Source organism: Lepeophtheirus salmonis, chromosome 5 (genome assembly GCF_016086655.4).
Source record: "Lepeophtheirus salmonis chromosome 5, UVic_Lsal_1.4, whole genome shotgun sequence".
NCBI lineage: Eukaryota > Metazoa > Arthropoda > Copepoda > Siphonostomatoida > Caligidae > Lepeophtheirus > Lepeophtheirus salmonis.
In genome coordinates this window covers 39,474,272-39,496,664 of record NC_052135.2, presented here as the reverse complement: position 1 = coordinate 39,496,664, position 22,393 = coordinate 39,474,272, and the positions used below count along the sequence as shown (strand labels likewise).

The 22,393-nt window shown below is 29.6% G+C and overlaps 1 protein-coding gene across 1 annotated transcript in view; it reads left to right on the top strand.

Annotated features, from left to right (window-relative positions):
• LOC121118094 (uncharacterized) overlaps positions 1-16,701 on the top strand; it is a 63,194-nt gene extending 46,493 nt beyond the window's left edge. The window contains exons 2-3 of the mRNA XM_040712635.2: positions 14,769-15,273; positions 15,578-16,701. Of these exons, the coding sequence (XP_040568569.1) occupies positions 14,769-15,273; positions 15,578-15,873 (801 nt within the window). The 3' untranslated portion in view covers positions 15,874-16,701. The remainder of the gene's footprint in view (positions 1-14,768; positions 15,274-15,577) is intronic.
• The last annotated feature ends 5,692 nt before the right edge of the window (positions 16,702-22,393 follow it).

The following is a 22,393-nucleotide window of genomic DNA, read 5'->3' as shown; positions in this document are numbered from 1 at the left end:
ACTTGTAACTCTACACACTCCTCTTCATTTGACAAAATTATTTGCTGTCCACTGATTAGATTGTATTTTTGTTTCGGGCTTATTATGGTGTATTCAAATTTCCTCTACAGCAATGATTCGGCCGGAAAACTTGGATTTATTGTGTTTAAACTGCACTAAAAGAGCAATACTTGATTTTGTCCGTTTCACAAAAACAATCAATTTAACTCACTGTGCGATTAAAATGGCTGAAACTTTGGTGAGTAACTGTCAAGGGATGCTAGATATAACTGACTAGCTTTTATTATTTACAAGTATTGCCATCTTCACATTGAGGTTGCAAACTTTTCTAACCACCCTCGAATAAGCGTATTTTTCCTATATCCGGATATGACTGCATATGTATAAAAGAAGTACTGGATTGATGTACTATGTGAGAGTCTCTTAAAAGTTACCCATCCCTTAGAATTACATTGAATATGATATGTGTTTCATAGACACTACGAAAGACTGGACCTTCAACAATAGTATCCTTCTTTTTGTGCTATCACATCACCATCAATTAAAGTGAACTTTTTTGGCACTAGAGCTCCCCCCTCCTCACTCCCCTTCTTCTTCATCATCAATTGGTTCACAATGAAAAGAAGAAGAAAAGAAGAAATCGGAGGAGAAGAGGGGGAAAAAGAATTAAAACCATTAAAACCTAACTTTTATTCTTCTTCCGTCTCTCTCTTTCTCTCGGCTACAGTAATTATTTTCATTTTCTCTTCTATTTCTTCTTCATCTTCTGCCTCTTTACAACTCGAAACGATATAGTAATAATAATTATAACAATAAAGCCTCTTTAAATCCTTTTTGTTTGAAAAAAAAAAACAAGGAAACAAAACAATAAACAGTGAAGAAAAAAAAAAGGAAATTTAAATGACTCTTCAGTTTTTAGGATTTGGAAAAAGCAGCAGCAATGAAGAAGAGGGGGAAAACAAATAAAAAATAAAAGAGCCATAACTATCATTACACACTTTTATATTATTTATTCAGCTTAAATGATGAAACTACTTTGAGTAGAGTTGTACATTCTAAGCCTTTTCGGAAATACACTTGTCTTACTTGTATCTTTCTTACAAATATATAGAAAAAAGGCTCGATACAGTTTGATAGAAGGTAGTTAATTCTTTATGGAATTATTTTCTAATCTTTCGTTTGAATTGTTCACAGCTGGGCAGGGGCGTCCACAGAGAGGCTGTATTGGAAGGGATGTAGCCCCCCACCCTCATTAAGGAATTTAACTTTTTTTTACTTGATAATGTAATATTTTAATTTTAATTTTCTGGGAAAAGTTGTGTATTTTAGAAACTTATTTTTTTTAAATTTAGTTTTTTCAGAACAGCAAATGTATTTTTCATTTTTTTTCAAAAAAATAAAATATTTTGTGAATAGCTTTTTTTGAATTAAAATCCAAAAAGGAAATTTTTCAAAAACTTTAATATTTGAAATTTAAATTTTTAAATTTTTTAGCAAAAATTTTCATTTCTCAGATTAATTCAAAGAAACAAGGGGCTTGTTTCTTTGAATTATTGTGGTGCACCCAAAATATAATCTGTTGATGCCCCTGCTGCTTAACAAAAATCATAACTAGCTCAGCAAATTCAAAACGTCCAGCACAACTAGTTTCTTTATCCACTCTCAACCTCGATTCTCAAAAGGGAAAGGAAACAAAAATATGGTAGAAAGCCTTCTATATTTTTCTGTTTGCCACCTGTTATCTATTATTTATGGAATAGTTATTAACTATTCTATACCTACATTGAATTGATAGTCTTATCAATGACTGTGTATTAAATGATATTAATTAAAAACGAAAGCCCTTGGTTGATATAAAATAATATAATCCCCTTTTGAAGTTCATAATGCGTACAGTCAGTTAGTTGCTTTATGTGATACAAGAGTCAACATAAAAAAATAATGAAAATATCTGAAAAAAAATACACTTCATCTTTGTTTATTTGAAAAAGCGAGCCGTGCAGAGGACTGATTATGTGAAAAGAAACAAAAACATCGAGAGCTGATAAAAAAATAATGTATAAATGTTTATGTTACTTGACTACCCCTCCCCTCCCCCCCCTCCCAAAAAAAAGGACCCAAAAACCTTTTTTCACGTTTTTTACAAGAGAAAAAAAAATATTTTTTAATATATTTATCACTTTTTATAATAAAATATTGTTCATTTTATTATTAATATTGGAACTTTTTTTAAAAGCCCTCTTGTGGCTATTTGAATATCTTTTTCTATTTCTAAAAGACTTTTTATAGAAAAGGACACTTTTTTAAAAGAAAAGGGTGGGTCCTCTACAAACTAGTTGCTAACAATTGAATAGTGGGAAAAAAGTAATCCATATAAATAACGTAAAGACATTTTAAACAATGATCATGTAGCTAACGCTCAGTGCGACATATTTAAAAAGAAAAAAAGGGGATTATATATATATATATAATAAAAAAATAATGAGTGTGACTTTAGATCTTATCCTATATGTTAATTAAGCAAAGTTTGGCTTCTGTTTCTATTAGCGAAGTTGATTACTTCCGCTAGTATCAAATCAGGATCCACTCATGGATAAAAACGCTTGTATATAGCTATAAAAACATTGTCACAACATGTCAAATCATAGTGGGCATTACGTTAGTGTTACTTGCATAAAGCTCGCTATATGCCAATGGAAATGTTTGCTGCTAGAAACAACTTTGTCCTTTCAACTTTTTTTTTTTTAGTTGTTGTTGTTTTTTTTATCTTAATTGTCCACATTTATTCATCGTAATAGGAGTATGTGGAGGAGGGATGTCTCCATGGTTTATTAGACTCTAAAAAAAAAGGACATGTCAGTTGAAATTTATTCTAATGACCTAAGAATGGCTGGGCCTTTTCTAAAATAGGTCATTCTAAAAATAAAATAAAACATCACTGCCCAAAAGAATCGCCCAATAAAGGTACATCCTTGCGGTAGTCAGGTAACAATTATGTATATTCAATACCAATACCATAGAAACATGGTGTTCCTATCGGTTTAGTATACAATTTGTGACATCAACGGTATCACAAGTGGCGTCACTAATCTCTTTTTTAAGGGGGCTTGAGATCCCTTAAAAGTTTCCTCAATTTTTTTTTACCTTAACTAAGATATATTTATAAGTCTGGTTCTGGTTTTATCACACAGAGAATCCAAAATGGTTGAACAAATCAGTCTGAAACACGTACACGTATGAAATAACCAAATATATTCCAATGATACTTTTTTGGTCTTCCAATGTAATTCAAAGCCTGCTTTTGACCCAAATAAAATCTCATTCTCTCTTTCTATATATCTCTCCATCTCACTGTCTCTGCCCTCTTCTTTTTTTATCTCTCGGTATCTTTCCACATCCCTCTCTTTTTCTGTATCTTTTCTTCCACTTTCATTATTTTTTTGTATTCCACTTTATTCAGCCCTGCAATACGGGCACCCTCTGCTGATATATATATATATAATAAGTCTATTTATAAAACGGTGTGGATAATTTTGGGGCTTATCCCACCCAAATGATAAAAGTTAGCTGAATATCACTTTTCCTTTTCCCCACACATGAATAAATGAAACCAATGGCCTGAAGCCATTAAAATAACTTATATCAACATGCATTTAGAGTTGCATATTAAACATTTTGTCGATTAGCCCACATGGTACTTAATAGTGTAGGTGGGTATATGGAAGGATGGGTAGGAGGAGGTGGAGAATAGAAGTAGTAGGCAATGCAGTTTTTGTTTTTTAGTGATGATGAGATGATAAATAGAACTTGAGTCCTAACTTTTCATATTTTTTGTTATTGTTATTCTATTTTTAAGTAAATTAATGGGTCTGTTTTTGATATAAAAGGGAGTACATTAGTGTGTATGTAAGTATTGGTATATAATGTACAGATATTTATAAATGTTTTGGATGAAATAATATTTATGATAATAACTTTGTTCTTTAATGCAACAAGCAGTAAGCAAATAATATCATGTACGAGATTAATATGTATACAAAACTATAGACAAATGATATCTTCTATGATTTAAATTAATTAAAAGCAGTTCATTGTAGGTATGTACGTAAATGTACAATGCACGTAGTGCATTGATGTGCCTTCTATACATAAAACTTTAAATGTAAAAACAAACTTGTGATTTTTTTAATTTATAATATGTATGTTAGTACATACATAGGTATTATAAAAATGAAATAATGCAAAATAATTATAAATTCATATATTATTATGCATAAAAAATCCTATTAAAAAACAATAAAAAAAGTTAATTGAATCTTATGGGATTTTCTCGGAACTAAAATAAAAATTTACACATCTACTTACTTTTATTGGATCTCGCAACCTTTTTTTTCAATAACAAAAAAAAGTTATTTAATAACACTTTTCAACACATATTCAGTCTTTTTTTTTATAGAAATTTGTTCATTTTATTTAATAAATATAAACTATGATACGCCAAACGGCATTATTTATTTTGTTTATAATGCAATCTTTGACGTCATTGAAAACGCTTCATTCTGGTAGTGCAGTAATATTTATATATAATCCAAATTACTTTATCCAAAAATTTAGTCCTACAAACCTAATGTTATAATTCTATTATGTTGTTGTTTTGTTTTTTGTTTTGCACGTCCTAATAATGACGGGGTTTTTGAGATCAATCTTAATCTCGTCATTTGAATGTTTTGGATTCGTTGTCATGACCAGTACGAATGCAATTAAGTTTTACTAGATTATAAGGGATTGAAATTAATAACTCAGAGAGAACTCATCTGTGTTACTCTCCGTTTCATAAACAAACTCGCACGTAGTTACTCAATACTTGGATGTTCTTAGGAATGAAAGAATAATTATAACAGTTTGAGAAAAAAATAAACATTATTCCGATTTCCATCAGGAAAAAAAAAATCACTTTCAAAAATATTGAGGATTTACGCACAGAGCTTTAGCTACACACGCTCGTTATTTAAAATGAGTCCTCCACAGACAAAGGAATGGACAAACCGAGATAATTTGCTTCGTGAATATAGATAGTTGTGAAAAATATGAACTGCCGGTATGTTCAAATATAGTTGGTTACACGATAACTTTTTTGTTTACAATACTTGAATATTAGTCTTTAACCAGTTATTAATTATATATGTCCCATCAGTATTTAAAGATTTAAAAAAACTGAAAATGAACGTGTTGTTCACCCTGACAATTTGAAGAATGTTTAGGGAGGAGAGCAACTTAGCTCTCATGACGTTTTATTAGATCTTCTAAAATGAGCCGTGATATAAGAAAATAAACACAACACCAGCTCATATCCAGCAGAGACATATGGAGGAATTATTCCAATGTCATTTTTTACTACTATATTTATCTAACAGGGTTTCCTGTAGTCAGAAAAGGAACATATTTTGTGGCTGAATCATGCATATTCTTACTAACTAAATATAAAATAAAGGTACAGCCATATTGCAATCTGTAGAAGTAAATATACTGTTAGGTGATTAGTTGTACTCGGAGTAGTCTTCAAGGACAAACTCTTTATTCTTTGTATACGTTGGTAAGCTACATAATATTTTATGCTATATAAGTATAAAAAATGGGTGTAATGAGAAAGCTACACTTCCATAATAATATGGGTTTACTTTTTACAAAAAAAAATTCAATTATTATATAAAGGTATTATACATTATTATATTAAATATGTGGTCCGTCAACACAAAAGCAAGTTAGAACGACTTTTCTCAAAATTGTGTCTGATTTACATTTTTTGGTTCTTTGGCAAATAATTATGGTCAATTAATTTTAAAAAAATATTCTTATTAATCCTTTGATTACACCACAAATTGCATTTAAAGTATTAGCAAAAGTTCAGGGGCAATTACGGATTTATAAATGGATATGTTTTATTTGAAAGGGCCATATCGGGTCCAAATTAATATACTCATATATCAAATAAAGCTTTTAAAGTATAGTGTCAAATCATCCCAGAAATTTGAATACAATTCTTATAATTGACCGAAATATGACTCTGGAAAGTTTAACCTTTTCGTAATTTTTCCTGTTTTTATTTTAAATCAGTAAATATATTTTGTATACAAATTAAGACTTTTTACATGTTGATAATTTTACAAAAATCGATATGTACATATAACTGATAATTTTTGTAAAAAGTCCTAATTTTATGGTCCATTAAAATTAGATATTAATTAATTAGTCTAAAGATTGGTGGAACTGTGAGGAGGATTTAAATGTTATATAAGGGGAAATACAAATTTAAAAAGTCATCAAAAGTTCCCAAGAAATATATTTTCTAAAAAAAAGGTCAAAAAAAGTCCTAGCCCAAAATATTCCTGCAAAAAAATATATGCCTCCCCCCCTTAGGGACATTGGAGTATTAAAAAGGTTGTGAATCACTGCACTAGATTAATATTCTTCTTGAGTATTACAAATACTACCAGAAGTTTAAATATAAAGTCCATAACTGCCACATTCTATAAGATATCGGAGAGTTTATAATCGCGTAACAAATAAAAAAATCATTTTCTTCTTGGTTGTTCAAAATTACTTTTATGCTGACATACAAAGATGTGGGGAATTTTCTATATTTTATTTCATAAAAATGATTAAATAGTTTTTTGTCATAAGTTGTCTGGTATGCATGCTACAAGAAAAGGATAGAAAAAGGCGAGACAACTATTTTTCTGATAGTGATGGCACACACACGCTAATATAATTAGTAATCAGACTACTATTTAAGTATATATACATATGTATAGCTATTCTAATCGATAAAACTTTTTCCCATAAAAAATAATAATTAAACTTTGTAATGAGTTTTTTTTATGCAATATTATAATGCAAAAAAAAAAAAAGTTTTATTCATACACACAGACATATTATATGTATTTATATAACCATTGCCGATTTTGTTCTCCATTTTTGTTCAATACTCTTTAAAAAGCATAGATATTAAGCATAGCAACATGAAAGCTGTAAAAAATTAATACACTCAGATTTGGTTGTACTATCCCTGTTAGGTTTCTCTCACAGTATCCCATTTTCCGGGATGTCACAGGGTTTTATACTTACAGGAAATCCGGCATGGGATATTTTATTATATTAGCTTCATTTAAATATATAAAATTCACTAAAAAAATTAGATTGTTCATCACTTACTATTTAATATTTTTTTGTGAGTCGGATCGGGTTACGGAGTTCAAAAAAGCTGGACTTGCGGGCTATGAAAAATTGCCCGTGCATTATTTCTGATAATGATCAATGTAAAGAAAATAATCAGTTTGAAATAAATTATTTAATCTTAATATAGGTATAAAAATAAATAATTCAATTTCACAGTATTGTTTATTTACTAACAGGATCGCGTAATTTAAAAAATTGTTCCTTGGGATCCTACTCAAAGGCTTTACCGGGAGTTGAGGTCCTTGTAAACTTATGTACAAAAGTATCCTTTGATTTAATATTAAATTCCTAATCATTTAGAGTTTGAGAAATGTTGGACTGTATCTTCTTACAAGAAAATATATTCATGAAGTGTTATAAATGGAATTCAGGTAAAGTTTCTATTATTAAATACTTTTAAATATAACACGGTATTACTTCACCAACATAAAAAGTTAGACTGTATTGTGTTGTTAGCTGTCGATTTTTCTGATTTTCTTCCTCCAATCAGTGTTTTGGACGTTTTTCATAGCTCGAATATGTTGTTTCCAACAATTATTATTTATTAATTGTTGGGAAGAGTTTGCCAAATACCAAACTTAGTTTAAGATGTACCTTCTGATACTTTCTGGATGAAAGGTTGCGAGATACAATAAAGGTAACGACGTGATAAATGAATTCAACATACAAAAATTGATAATTTATCCCTTAATCGTTCTTTCAAAAAAAAAAAAAAAAAAATCAGTGGATATTTATCCAATTATTTGATTATTCTTCATTGAATAGTAGGAAATGGTAAAATATTTAATAAAATTTAAGTCAAGTTCAACAAAGGATATTTCAGACAACTAACATTAATAAAGGATAAGAAAAGTGGTAAATGGATTGAAGTACCTTGTAACATGAGGTAGTTTAAAGGGTTATTTGGGGATTTTTTGAAATCTGTGGCATCATAGAACATATAAAAGTAGCAAACCACAGATAAGAGTGTACATTAGTCTCGTGTTGGGCTAAAAATTTGACGCAGATGATTCAAGTTCTATGGAGCTTGAAAATAAACAAGTCCTTTAAACTTCAAATTCTTAACATTGTTGCTATGACAAAGAGCAAAGAATATAGATTAAGATTTTATTTTTATAATAAAACAATATCAATTCTTACTATTTATCCCTCAAAGGTCCTTGAATGTTTTTGAACACAATATCCGGCATTTGTCTAGTGACTTGTATTATGTTATGCGAGTAGATCTATCTCTAAATAAAACCCAAAGACATCTTACACCATAGGACGTAAATGTTAAAAATGAGTGTGAGTATTTATTTAGTGGAAAATACGTTGTTTTATTACATTTTTCCAAATTGAATATAAGTAAAGGATTTCTTGGACTAAGACCATGTAACTTAGTCTACAAACTGAAACAGAATGACTGTGTCGTCAGATGCGTATTAAAACATACTATAAAATATTATGACAACAGCAATGATTAATTAATTATAACTATAAATGATAATTATATACATACTCGTATTTACAAAATATATATACAAATATTATTTGGCATCCTGTCAGCACAATGTATAAGGATGCAATGAATCCATCTGGCATATTTGGATTATGAGGGATATTTACAAAGCTGTATGTCTTGTTTTTACGGCCATAAGAGAGATATAAATGAGAGTTATAACTGTACTTAGATCCATAAATAAGGTGAAATAAGATATAGCTTCCTCTATTTTTTTATCTTATTTTTTTGCATTGTTTTATTTATTTATTTTTTTAAATAATTAATACATTTCCTATATATTTTTTGTTTATTTCAATTGTATTGTTGTTGTTGCTCGAGAGTCTCGTTTTGACAATAAAAAAAGGGAGAGCAAATTGATGATATCTAAACAAATATATATATTCTATAGTTACAATAAAACCTTTATTCCAAGACATAACAATAATAATTTATATGTTAGGGTATTTATTTCCCCTCAAGACACTAAATTGATGCTCAATACATAGAAGAGAAGGATAGCAGTAAAGTGGAGCAACTCAAGTGGAGGGATAAATATATAACGTAAAACAAAAATACACATTATTTGGAAAAACATTACCGATGTACATATATGTAGATTATATGTAGAATTGAGCATTACTAAGGAATATGTGGATAATCTTCAAGATATTAGTGCTCTTATAAATTATTTATCTATATTACATATTACGTGTATATGCAGATAATTTATTTCTAAAAACCTTGCATGTCATCTTCAAACCTACACAACTTTCCGTACCAAAATGAAGAGGTTTTTTGGGATTTAAGATATATTTTATTTGTATGAGTGAAAATACAGTTATTAGTTATGTAAATCCTGCGTATTTTTTAGCAGGTCCGTTTTTTGTAATTAGTAATATGAAGAATTAATTTTCTTTTACTTAGCTAGTGTTAATTTCCTGTGTAGTGTGAACATCCTTCCCTAAATTAATCCCAATTATTTTCAAAACCTGATAGAACGTTTGTGTGTACTCATAACCTTGAGGATTTGTTGCGGAGTTATAATTGTAAGTCCTTGTTGGAGTCAGAGTAGAATTGAGGATTGACATCAGAGTCATTCTTTCCAATCACCTTATTTATTTCCTTGTCCCTCGTCACAGCTGATTGTAGCTGATATGATGAAAAGTCATGACAGCTAAGCTGCTCTCTTCCAAAACATTCTTCAAATTGTCATAGTGACCATGTAGATTTTCGGTTTCTTTTTTGTAACTTGTCCAAAATACTAGCCATGATAAATTTAATTTTTGAAGCGCTAAAATTACTAACGTGACATTTCCCTCTAAAAAAAGGAACTTTCACTCCCACAAACAAGACAAATTTTAAATCATAGCACCTCATTATTTTGGAAGGGATAATTGTTGAAGTTTGAAGATTATAATATGCTAAATTTTTAGAAATATGTTACGTGTACACTTTGCACGTATGATGGATATAGTAAGCTTACTTCAGAAGCACCATAGCTTTTAGTGTGATCTCTGGCAGCAGATATGTCATCCATCATATACTGCCAACGTAAACTTTTCTTTTTGATTTACACTCAGTAGGATTTAGACAATTTTTCCATTCCTATTTACAGTTAACTCTGTCAGTATTTATGTTGTTTCTTAATTTCATCATATTTTTATGATATCCCCTCAGGCGTGGGTTGTACGCCCACAGCAATTGAGACAATATTATCATCCCTATGTATGACGGGTATGCTGATGCAAAAAATATGACCTGCCAGTACGAAAAAAAAACCTGACAAATTAACTATCATTGTGTTATAATTAATATGTCCTTTTCGTCGGATTTACTTTCGTAACTTTGGATGGATATACTATGTATTTATAGTACTATGTTCATTGCGTTCATAGTTTTACAGCCCTACAAAAGAATGTTACAAGTTCAATCGACTACTAGTAGCTTTTCTTACGTTTATTTGACCGCATTTGATAGTTAATGATTAAGGAATGTACATCGTATGTGAATTTCATTTCCTTCAATGTTGGGGAGATATTATATAACATTTACTTATTTTAGATATCATATATAGATAGATAAACGTAGTCATTTTGATGTTTGATACAATTCCAGTGTTTTTTCCTCTTTAAAAAAAAATGTTTTATTGAGCTATGAACTTATTCATTTATACAAGGAATACTCTATAATATGTGGAACATCGTGCGCGGAAAACTGTCCTGGATAAAATTACCATAGCGAAAGATTTTCAGTTAGGAAAATTGCCCGTATTTCATGAGTTCATGATGAATAATAACACATTATAAATTCGTTAAATATTATTTATGACAAATATCTAGACATATTTGTTTGTTCTATATCCCCCAGGGAGTACCTTCAACTGCTCACTATAAGGGGGGGGATAAATAGTTTCTTAAATATGGTAGAATACTTGATGAATATTGGATGGAGAGCTGTTGTTTTTAAGGATTCAGGGTTATCCCCAAGTAACCCGGGCAACCTAAGGGCTTGGAACTTTTTTTTAGTATTAAAGGGATTCTTTGGATTTATTGAATGAATTGCTGATGGTTTTTAGCAATCCCACACTACCCCCAGGGTATACATAGGGTGAACAATATTTTAAGAGGCCCTAAGCAATTTATCCCCCCTCTCCCTTACCAATCCTTTCTATCCATTTCTTAGAAGATTGGATTGAATTTATAAAATTTTAAGGAAATTATTTTGCAATAATATTACTCACACTTGAAGGCACTAGGGATAGAACAAACAAATATGTTTAGATATCGATTTGTGATAAATAATATTAAGTGAATTTATAATGTATTATTATTCATAATTAAATTTGAACACAATATGGCGAATTTTCATAGCTAGCAATTTTTACAGGGCAATTTTCTCCAATCAGTTTTTATAGTACCGTGGAAAATGCACTATCTTTTTATTCCTTGAATTTTTGACCAACCAAGACCAATTTTTAAAGGGAGACTTGTTATAAAATGTCTTCATTTTATAAAAATAGTAGTTTTATGTTACTAAAATAATAACTAAAAACAAATTATTTTTATTGATCAAGAAACTTATTAAACTATTGTTTAATTTAAATTGTATCTTTTATTTCACAACTGTTATAATAATATAACAATACCTTTAGTTGGTAAAAAAAATGGAAGGGGAAAACATAGTGCGTGTTCTATGTATAACGTATTTTTCCCGGATTTAGTAATATAAATTTTAAAACCTCCAAATTTTATGTGGAAGAACAGCATCAAAAAGCATAAATCTTCATATTTCTAACGAAAAATTCGATGTTTCAGTTGTATAACACAAAATGGTAAAAATTCAACTTATTATTCTTAAAGAGTTACCCTTATGATAATAAATTGGTAAATTTTCTAGATTTCTAGTTAGAGAAAATGTTATAAAATATGGTGTTGAGATTTGGAGTTAATATTATATGAGGGTGGTCTTGAAAGTTTCCGATAATTTTTTTCGGAATTTTATATTATTTTTCAAAATAGTCTCCTTGTAACAAACTTCTCGCAACGATACATCAATCTCTGTAATCCGTCCAAATAACACTCGGCGTTTTTTTCTGCAAAATAATTGTTCATCAGACACTTTTTGCTGCATTCAATGAGAGCTCGATACTCGATTTTGTTCATTATCACAAAAACACTTACATTAACTTACTCAAACGAGTGTTACAAAACAACTGCACGTCCAAAATGGCTGAAACTTTAGAGAGTAACTCTGTCGACAGATGTTCGATAGATGTGAGGTTCTTTTATTTACGAGTGCTGCCACATTCAAGTCGGAAACATTTTAGACCATCCTTGTACATTAAATATATTTTTTAGTCGTGTGGACTTTTTATCACACCATCAGAAATGGATATTCAGACTATAGTTGGAATACCCTTATTGTCTATTGATATATTTGTTTTATCATTCGCACATCATCTCGCCTCTATGTATAGTGACGAAAATCGTGTGAATTTTAGGAAAGTTAAAAAAAAGAAACAAAAAACCAACATGGCAACCCTGATAATTTGAATAATTTTTTGAAGGAGAACAGCAAGTTGCCAATACGTTTCATGAAGCAGAAAATAAACAACGACATGGTAAGAATCACTCCAATGTTGATCCCCAATTCAAATATGTGCCCTACTAGGATATACAATTAAAACTCCACAACAAATCCTTAAGATCACTCTCTATCTTTTATGAGCACAAGCAAATGTTTAATCCGGTTTGAATATAATTAAATGTATTAGGGGGAAAAGTTCACAAATCAAGGGTCATATAATAATGACAAGAGCTAAAGAAAAGAAAATTCATTTTCAGATTCCAGTTCCAAAAAAGGGTCAGCTAGAAAATACAGACAATTTACATCACTGACTATCAATTTTTTTATCTATGTGATGTCCTATTCGTTTACCTTGGGGTTTATTTTGTCTAAGAAAAATAATATCCTTAAAACAAACATGATGATTACTCTTCAAAGCGTAAAATTCAAATATTATATTATATATATATATGTTTTTGTATAATTAACTGCAAACGACAACTTTTTTAAATGATGTAAGTGGTTATATAATGTGCACAATTAGTCCTTTTATGATGATAAAAGTTTCTTTTTCTTACAAAAAAATATGAAAAAACAAACATTTTAAGTTTATACAATATTTTATATTAATAAAAGCTTCAGTACTAAGTGCAAAACTACTGAATCTGTCGCATAAAACTTAGTCAAAAAAAGTACAAAAACAAATAACAAATTATCAAAAGAATTTTGTGAATGACATTTTTCAAGAAGAGTTTTAATTAATATAAAGATATGTATATAAACATTTCATTGGCATCAGTATTTCATACAATGAATTATGATTGAACAATGTGTTTTTCTATTTTTATATTTATATTTGTTATTTTTCTAGAACATGTAATATAAGTCTGTCACTAAATCTCTAATAATTAACACAAGATAAATATATCGAAGTATATTTGATTTTTATTCTGTGAGAATTAATTTCAATTAGGCTCAATCATTTACTTAAACACATTGTTTTTTAGTAAACTATATCCTAAATTAACAATTTACAATAGGAAAAATCTCCCTAGTTGGTCAAAAAATGAAAAGAATAAAGAATGCGTGTTCCATGTATAGAATACTCCTTGGTTTATTCAATTTTATTATCATAAAATGTTGATTACAAACATTGGTTAATCTAAAAATTGGATTGATTGAAGACTCTGGAGTAGTGATGGATCGGTCCTACGACTGATTTCCTGATCAGTCTCTCCCCTTCACCTTTTCAGTCTTTTTTTATCGGTCCGATCTGTTTTATCGTTTAACACTTCTATGAACCGATACGTCAGTCCTACGGCCCTAATTATCTTCTACTTTCATTCACTCCTAGTCATGATAAAAACGAAGAAAACAATTTTTGATGGCTAGAACGTATAATATCTAGACACACACCTCCTACCTTAAACTTTAAGTATTCTTTCTCTTGAAAGAGGTTGAGTTCTTTGAGCTCCTGTAGCTAGCATAAAAGACCGGTCCTACAATCAAAAATTTTTATTAGGACTGGATTGGTAGGACTGCAGTCTTTTTAGATTGATCTTACATGACTATAGATTCATAAACTGTCTACATCCAAAAAATAGAGATTGAATATTACGTGTTTATTTTTCATATGAACAAATACTTAGTATGAAATCAATTTGCAATTAATGCTCATCATTTCAATCTGTAGTTCATAATTAAGTATACTTGTTATTGAAAGTATAGTTGTTTGAATGCATTTTCATAGCTATTTATAAATTTATATTCATAAAAAACTTATGATGATGTTCCATCCTTTTGATCTTAAAGATTTTTATATTAATGTATAATAAATAAATATAGAGTTTACTCAAAAATATGTTTGTTTTCAATTATTCCAAAAAGTATGAGTATACATGTAATTAAGCCCATAAGTAAATATCATACAACTACTCAAATAGAATCCTTCTTATTATGTGATATTTTTTCTTTCTTTTTACAGACAAAGAAGCACCGAGTCAATCATATTAAACGCCCAATGAATGCTTTCATGGTTTGGTCCCAGTTAGAACGACGAAAAATAATTGAAGTGACACCTGACAAGCACAATGCTCAAATCTCTAAAGAGTTGGGGCAGCGATGGAAGGCGTTGAATGAGGTTGAGAGACATCCCTACGTGGAAGAAGCTGAGCGTCTTCGACTTCTCCATATCAAAGAGTATCCCGATTATAAGTACAAGCCACGGAAAAAAGTTTTGAATGGACCAAACGCATCTACTTCTTCAAAGGATGAAATCCGAGGTGGAGGAGGGATCGTCAAATCCAAAAGGGGAAGGAAGCCCAAGTCCTACTACATTCAACTCCAGAGAGAAGAAGAAGAGAAGAGTATCAAGGGGATGTACAAGGAGAAAGCTCCGCATCCCCTTAAGAAAACCACTTTACCATCTCTTCCCATGATGCAATTATCTCTTATCCAAAATGAAAACTATCTCAGGAAAAGCATCATAAGTAAGTATAGTTATTAAATGAGAGATGTAATTGAATTAAAAGAACCTTGTAATGAATGTCTTACGGAAATAAAGTATGTATTTTTGTTTGGCGGATCTATTTATTTATATTATCAGAATATTTATTAATATTTAAAGAAAATATTTTAAGTGCTGAAGACACTCATTACACGATTTTTTTTCATCTCATAACTCCGTAGTTGGTCAAAAAACGAAAGAAAAAAAAGATAGCATATTCCATATATGTATAGAGTATTCCTAGACCAATCCCAATGATGCATTTGTTTTATCTTATATTTAAACAGATGACAGACTTTTGGGCCTCAATGAATTTTATGAGTGTGATACCTCTATCATAAAAGAAGAAGTCTCCATCTCTGATATGGATTACAGCACCTTAGATGACCTGGATCGTATCACAGACCTCTTACCAATTGAGTCCGAGCCACTAGTCTCTCCAAGGTCAGTTTCATCCTCCTCCTCCAGTGAGTCAATCTCTAGCTTTGAACACGGTATCCAAGACAGTCTTTCCATCTACTCAAATCCCTTTCATTCACATCCTAACCATCCGCAAGTGTATCAGCCATTTCTGCAAATATAATTTAAAATTAGACTCTAAGCACACATGTGTGAATCAACTCAATATCTGCAAAATTAGGGACATGGATTATTGGTGAGAGCCCTTCTTGACTCTCGTCCCCTTCTAAGTCACAAACATAAACCCCTGTAATTTTATCTTGTGAGCTCAAGAATGTAAAAAAATTACTGGACCAAGTATTATCATTAATATATTATTACTACCCAAAAATATTTAGAATTAAATTCTTATTTCAGAAAATATATATTTTACCAACCAGATTATTTTCATATTTATACAAAAATTGTTCAAATGCCAAAATAGTCAAATATATTCGTGTTTATCCAACAACTCATGATATAATCGTCTTCTTTTCATTAATATAAGAGATGAATTTTGCTTTTAACTTATTTCAAGACTGTTGCAACATTAAATATTTAATTCATACTTAAATCCAATTGTGACATATGATAGTTCATAGTTTTTAAATTAAATTTGCAATCGTATATGCATAAAATATATTTATATGTAATGATTAGTTCAAACAATGGAAATAATGACTACCTACAGTGCTCGAAGAAAGTTCTGTTAAAAGTTTAATGATATGACTAATAGCTTTAACGCATAGTACAATAGCTTGCACAACTTGTAGATACAAATTTTCATTCAAAATGATAGCTTAAAGTCTACAAGGGAATGACTTGCATGAATTACGCATGATTTCGAATGCAAATTCTGGCTGAAAGACTCTGTTTTTCATAATAGAGCTTAATTGGAACCAAATTACCTTGCTCCAAAAATAAATTTAGGTGATGGGAAAATTATTTTTTAAGTAAACGGTTATTTTTTGTTTAGAAAAAGAGGACCAATAATTGTCACCGAATTTTGGCATATTTATATCAATGAAAAAATAGCAAAACTTTCTACGGATTCTGTACTATACATATTGGTATGTATGTGTTTAAATAAGACCAAAATTATTCAAAAATAATATTTGTAGCCATAAATGTAACAAAAAACTATGGTTTGTTAACATTACATGGCCTGGATATCCTAAATATCTGAGTACAGAAAAAAAAATAACCAAACATAATCTGAAGAGGCTTTTATTTTATATAAATAATGATTAGAAGAGATCATTTTCTACTGAAGACTATTTGCTATTAAGTTACATCCACAAAGGAGCAGTTTCTGTCAAAATATAGTAGTTGAATTTCAATATTTTTACCAGGGCCAGTTTTAGGGGGTATGGAGGGCACTTTTTACATTTTTTTTTCTTTTTTAAACTTATCATCTTAACATTGTGAACAAACTTAACTAATTCAGGTAAAAAAAGGATAAAAGAGTCATTCAAAAAGAATAAGAAAATATTATTTTCTAAGACAAACTCTAATTATTATTTTGTAAATCAAATTTTAAAAAAGGAAAGAAAGAAAAGGCTCTTGCACATTGACCTTTGCCTCAGCCCCTCTCATACTTAAACCGGCCCTGTCTCGCAACCATTTTTTTTTAAATAATCATAGATCTTATGTATTTTTCGTTCAGCTGTTTTCTTGAGTTGAGTCTTGTATGAGTTAAAGCAGTTGAGAAAGAATATTTTTTGCTCTATAATAATACCGAAATAATAAATCCACCCATAATAATTAAGAGTTTGCAACAAAAAGAAGTACAGAAGGTTTATAGACTTATGATTAGACAAACACAAATATATGTATTTCCATAATATCTCATTTCTAAGTTAATATTATTATTATTGTAATTTTAATCTTATATCATTTTTTCTTTTTAAAAAGTGAAAAAAAGACAAAAAAATAAATAAATATTTTTGAGTTGTTGGAAACATGCTGTTTATATAATTAAGTTTTATATATGTAGTATAAAAAAAGTCATATTTTATATATTATGTGTGTATAAGTAAATATATAAGAATAAATCATATTTAAAAATACAAAAGTTGAACAGAATATAAAAATCAGGGGATACACACAGCGAATCGTAGACTTTGGATATATATATATCCCCAATTGCACTGTCAATCCGTTGTATCATATATATGTATGAGTCAGAGTAATAATATATGTGTTTATGTATGGTACTACAACACAAAAGGTATTTAGAAACAAAAATCTAGAAGTAATATTTTTACTTCAAAAATATGAGTAAACCCTTCATTATTTCATTAAGATTACTCCGCTCATTGATTGTCTTTATGTTCATATTCCTGGTATATGTTAAGATACACAGGAATGTTAGCTATAGCTTAGTTATGTAAATTGTGTGTATTTTTTAGCTGGCTTGTATTTTTTTTTTAAATTGATAACATGAAGAATGAATTTTCTTTTCCTCAGCTGTTGTCATTATTATTTACTTCCTGAGGATGAACTTCCTTTTATACTGAATAAAATTATATACAAAACCTGATTGAACATTTGTGTGGGCTCATAAAAGACGGAGAGAGTAAAACTGAGGATGGATTTTGGAGTTATAATTAAAAGCCCTTTTTTTTAATCAGAGTAGAATTGAGGATCGATATCAGAGTAATTCCTTCCAATGTTCTTGTTTATTTCCTTTTCATCCTCCTCTCTTGTCACAGCTAATTGTAGCTGATAAAATGAAACGACATGACAGCTAAGCAATTCTTCAAATTGTCATGGTTACCATGTTGATTTTCGGCTTCTGTTTATTAACATGTCAGATATACAGACAATTTTCATTACTAGCTATAGGAGGTTGTTTCTTTTATTGCATCATACAACCTCTCATCTTAAAAATGAACCTGAGGGAAAAGGCCCCAAATTATATCCAACTATGTAATTATTATTAAATCATTGTTAGGAATTTGTCAAGGCTTTAAATAAGTAATTCTAATTCAACATATCAACATTCATAACACGTATTAAGAGAAATGAAGCAGAAACATCCATAACTAAAACAAAACACGCTGTATAATTGTGTGTAAGTGAAGTAACACAGCTCCCTTTTTTAACTAAACACGGATGTAGTTTTCATTAATTTTCAAAAGTTGATTTATGATTCAAAGGTGCAGACTCTACGTATTATCAACTCAAAAAGGTATTACATAGGATTTTTATTTTTATTGATATTAACAATCAAGGGCGTTCGTTATGAATTCGTGTCATTTCATACTCTGAAGTTGGTAAGTTTATCAGTTTAATTAACTAATAACTATTCTCTAAATTAGGCTTAACAGTTGGCAACAAGTAAAATACAGAAGTTTAACAGTTGTTTCAATTTTTTCTACCTTTTAATGGGTGAGACTAAGAGTGATAGTTAAGTTAACTGGCATTGAGCAATCCAAATAGGAGACTTCTGAGTGTGCTCCAGTAATTTGGGTAATGCCATGATGAGGGTTTGAAGTCAAACAATAGCTTGGGCAAGTTTGTTCACGCTCTATGGAACAAAATCAACAACAAAAACGAGAAAAGAACGATTACTAAGCCAAAAAGCCTCCAAAGAAAATAATTGAATTCCTATTCTCTGAAATACCAATAACCACATTAATTATGTTATGTTTAATATATTATTCATTTTCGATATTCAATAAATATGTTTTTTGTATCAACTTTATGGATAAATGCAATTTATAGATCGATAGACCTTGCTGTCAACTGTCAATAAATTATCAACATTTTCAAATTGATATTAAAGCTAAACTACGACTAAATATGTTATGAAATTGGTGCCAAAAGCAGAAAACTGTTTTGAACATTGCAACAAAAAAACGTAGATTTCAATATTGCTATGTAATATACCAAAAAGTGAAAAATAGCTCTCCCCCTACTCATGAGCCATGACCAAACAGCATTTAAGTCTAAAAATAACTACGTCTTCAAAGAACTAACCAGAATAGTTTATTAATATCAACTGAAGATACCTAAATGGAGAAAGTTATAAATGTAATTTTTGAGAAAATTACCGCTTCCTTTATTTTGTAAGTACATAATAATAAAGAAGGTTGAAGAGAGGGAATTGACTAAGAAAAAGTTCCGAATATTCAATAAATATTTTGGCAAGAGAGATAAATGATAATATTCCTAGATTGCTATCTTCTATTTAAAAAAGAAACACTTTATACAATCCATTGTCGAATTCTTACAGCTATTTTTTGAGAGTTTCTTTATTGTACAATTAGGGCTCTTAGTTTAATTATTATCTCGATGTTTTATTACAAACTCCGTCCCTTTAAAGAGTGACTATTAACACTATTTATAGTTAATTAATTACTGAATGTAGTATTTTTTTTTAAATCCTTATATAATGTCCTGCCAATTTTTTTTTTTTTTTTAAATTTAATTATAAGATCAACTATCTCATAAATTTTCTAAAAAAATAATATTCGTCAAGGAAATGTACACATAAAACTTACAGAATATATACACTTTGAAATAGCAAATATCTTTTGGGATATTTGGGAAATAGTTTGAAATATTGTGTATTTCAATTTATGGTCGGGGAAATTTATAACAAAAGTCGGTTTTTCTTTAAACGCGAATTAAATTTAAATTTTTTCGCTTTTGTAAAAAATAAAATGCAGGGTTTTTTTTCAATATTTTTAAGTGAGCTTATTTACTTTTTACCATATGTTTGTAGGTTATATATATAAAAGGCTAATCCTTTTTATATCATGTCTTAGTTATAGAACTAATTGGTGTAGACCAGTGGCTCTGAACCTTTGAGTAATTCCCCACTGTTGGAAAATGGTAGAGTTGTCAAGTGGGGAATTACCGGTCCGACTGAAGTGTTATTGTTTCAAAATTTCATCAAATTTTCAACGAAATTTCAAATCAAAATATTCACAAACTTTTTTTATAACAAAAACAACAAATTTATGAGGTATTGTAAATCATGTTTGGGAAAAAGTTATTAAACTGTTGGGTTTTTAAATGTCTACCACAAGCTCAATCTTGTTGCGTCTCTCTTTGGTGTAATAGATCGGTACCAGAGCTCCCATTACTAAGTAATTACTCATACGTGCAAGGTTGTGTTTTTATCGGTCTAGCGGTTCAAACCGTTCTGGTTCATGAACTGCTAGAACCGGAACCGATAAAGTCGAACCGAGACCATAATATATCACTTATCAGTATCAGTTCTTGTATTTATGTTCTTATATAGAATATATACAGAAATTACAATATGTATTCTAAGAAATAAATTAGATTAAATCAATAAGTCAATTTTTCTGAGCTCTTTTTTTGTGCAATTGTAGCGTTTTTCAATGATTTTTTTAAGTCGTCTCCGTAATACAGATGTATCTGAGTTACAATAGCTAAGGGCTTCTTATTAATCTTAGTGGTTTTAGGCACCGGACGGTGTAAATAAAAGAAGGAAGGGTGAGGTGCATTATGGATCAAGGTCCGCTCCTAAGCTTGACGGTACCCTATAAATTGATAAATTTAATATTTCTTAATCCAGGGTTTCCCAAACTTTCCTATACAAAGACCCCCTACACTAATACATTTTTAGCTGGGTACTCTTTATACAAAACATGTGTACTATATTTATGTAGACTGAAAGAAATCTTCCATCCTCCATCTGCCTGCACTACCCTCCCCCCTTTGGGCACCTGCTAGAACATTTTCAATATATTTAGTTTGTGGGAATATATGGTTTGATTCTGGAGATGAATCAACGCCATGATCACTAATAGATTGATAAGCCTAATTATTTTTCTAAAAACTGATACTTTTTACACGACTCCACTAATACCTACTTAAAAATTGGTGGAGATTATAGCAGGAAATACTATGTTAAGGATTGTTTTGGTGAACTATCTTTTGTCTCTCGTCTGCTGTCACGACGTCAAAGAATTTCCCCTGCTTTGCTTAATATCATCACTCTTTGTATTTTATCAATATGTTTCAGACCCCTTCAGTGCGGGAAAGCATTATAAATAATATAGTGCCTATATAAAAATATTATATGTATTATTATGAATTTCCTTTTAAATTGTGTTATAAACTTCAAATAACATACCAACATAAATGCATGCAAAAGTTTGTCTAGATGAGAAGTCCATCTTTTATTATTTTCAAAAAATTGCAAAATAGAAATTAGCAAAAAAATGCTAAACATTGTTTTGCTCTGTTTTTGAAAGAAAAAGTAGTTATAACTACTTATTGGCTCTTTAGAGTGGAACAAAAACATACCAATATTTTTTTGTCTTTGCAAAAACAAAAAAGTTTTGAAGAATAATGCCGTCGGAGAAATATCCCTCGATGACTTGTTCATTTTAGCAAATATTGCAAAAGTTATGTAATAAAATGTTCCGTAAATTGAAAATACTCTAATTTTAAGCTGATGACATCAATTTTGTGTTCAATATGCATCGTTTTGTGGCATTTCTTTTTAAAAATTGAAAATTTATGTTTGATGAAAATAAGACAAACAATCAAAAAAAAATAACATATATTTCAGTGAAACATCAATCTTTATAGATCAAACGAATTTCCAGACAAATTTGTACAAACTTTATTTTATCTACAAATCCAACCTGTCATAGGAAATCCTTCTTTTTTTCTTTTCT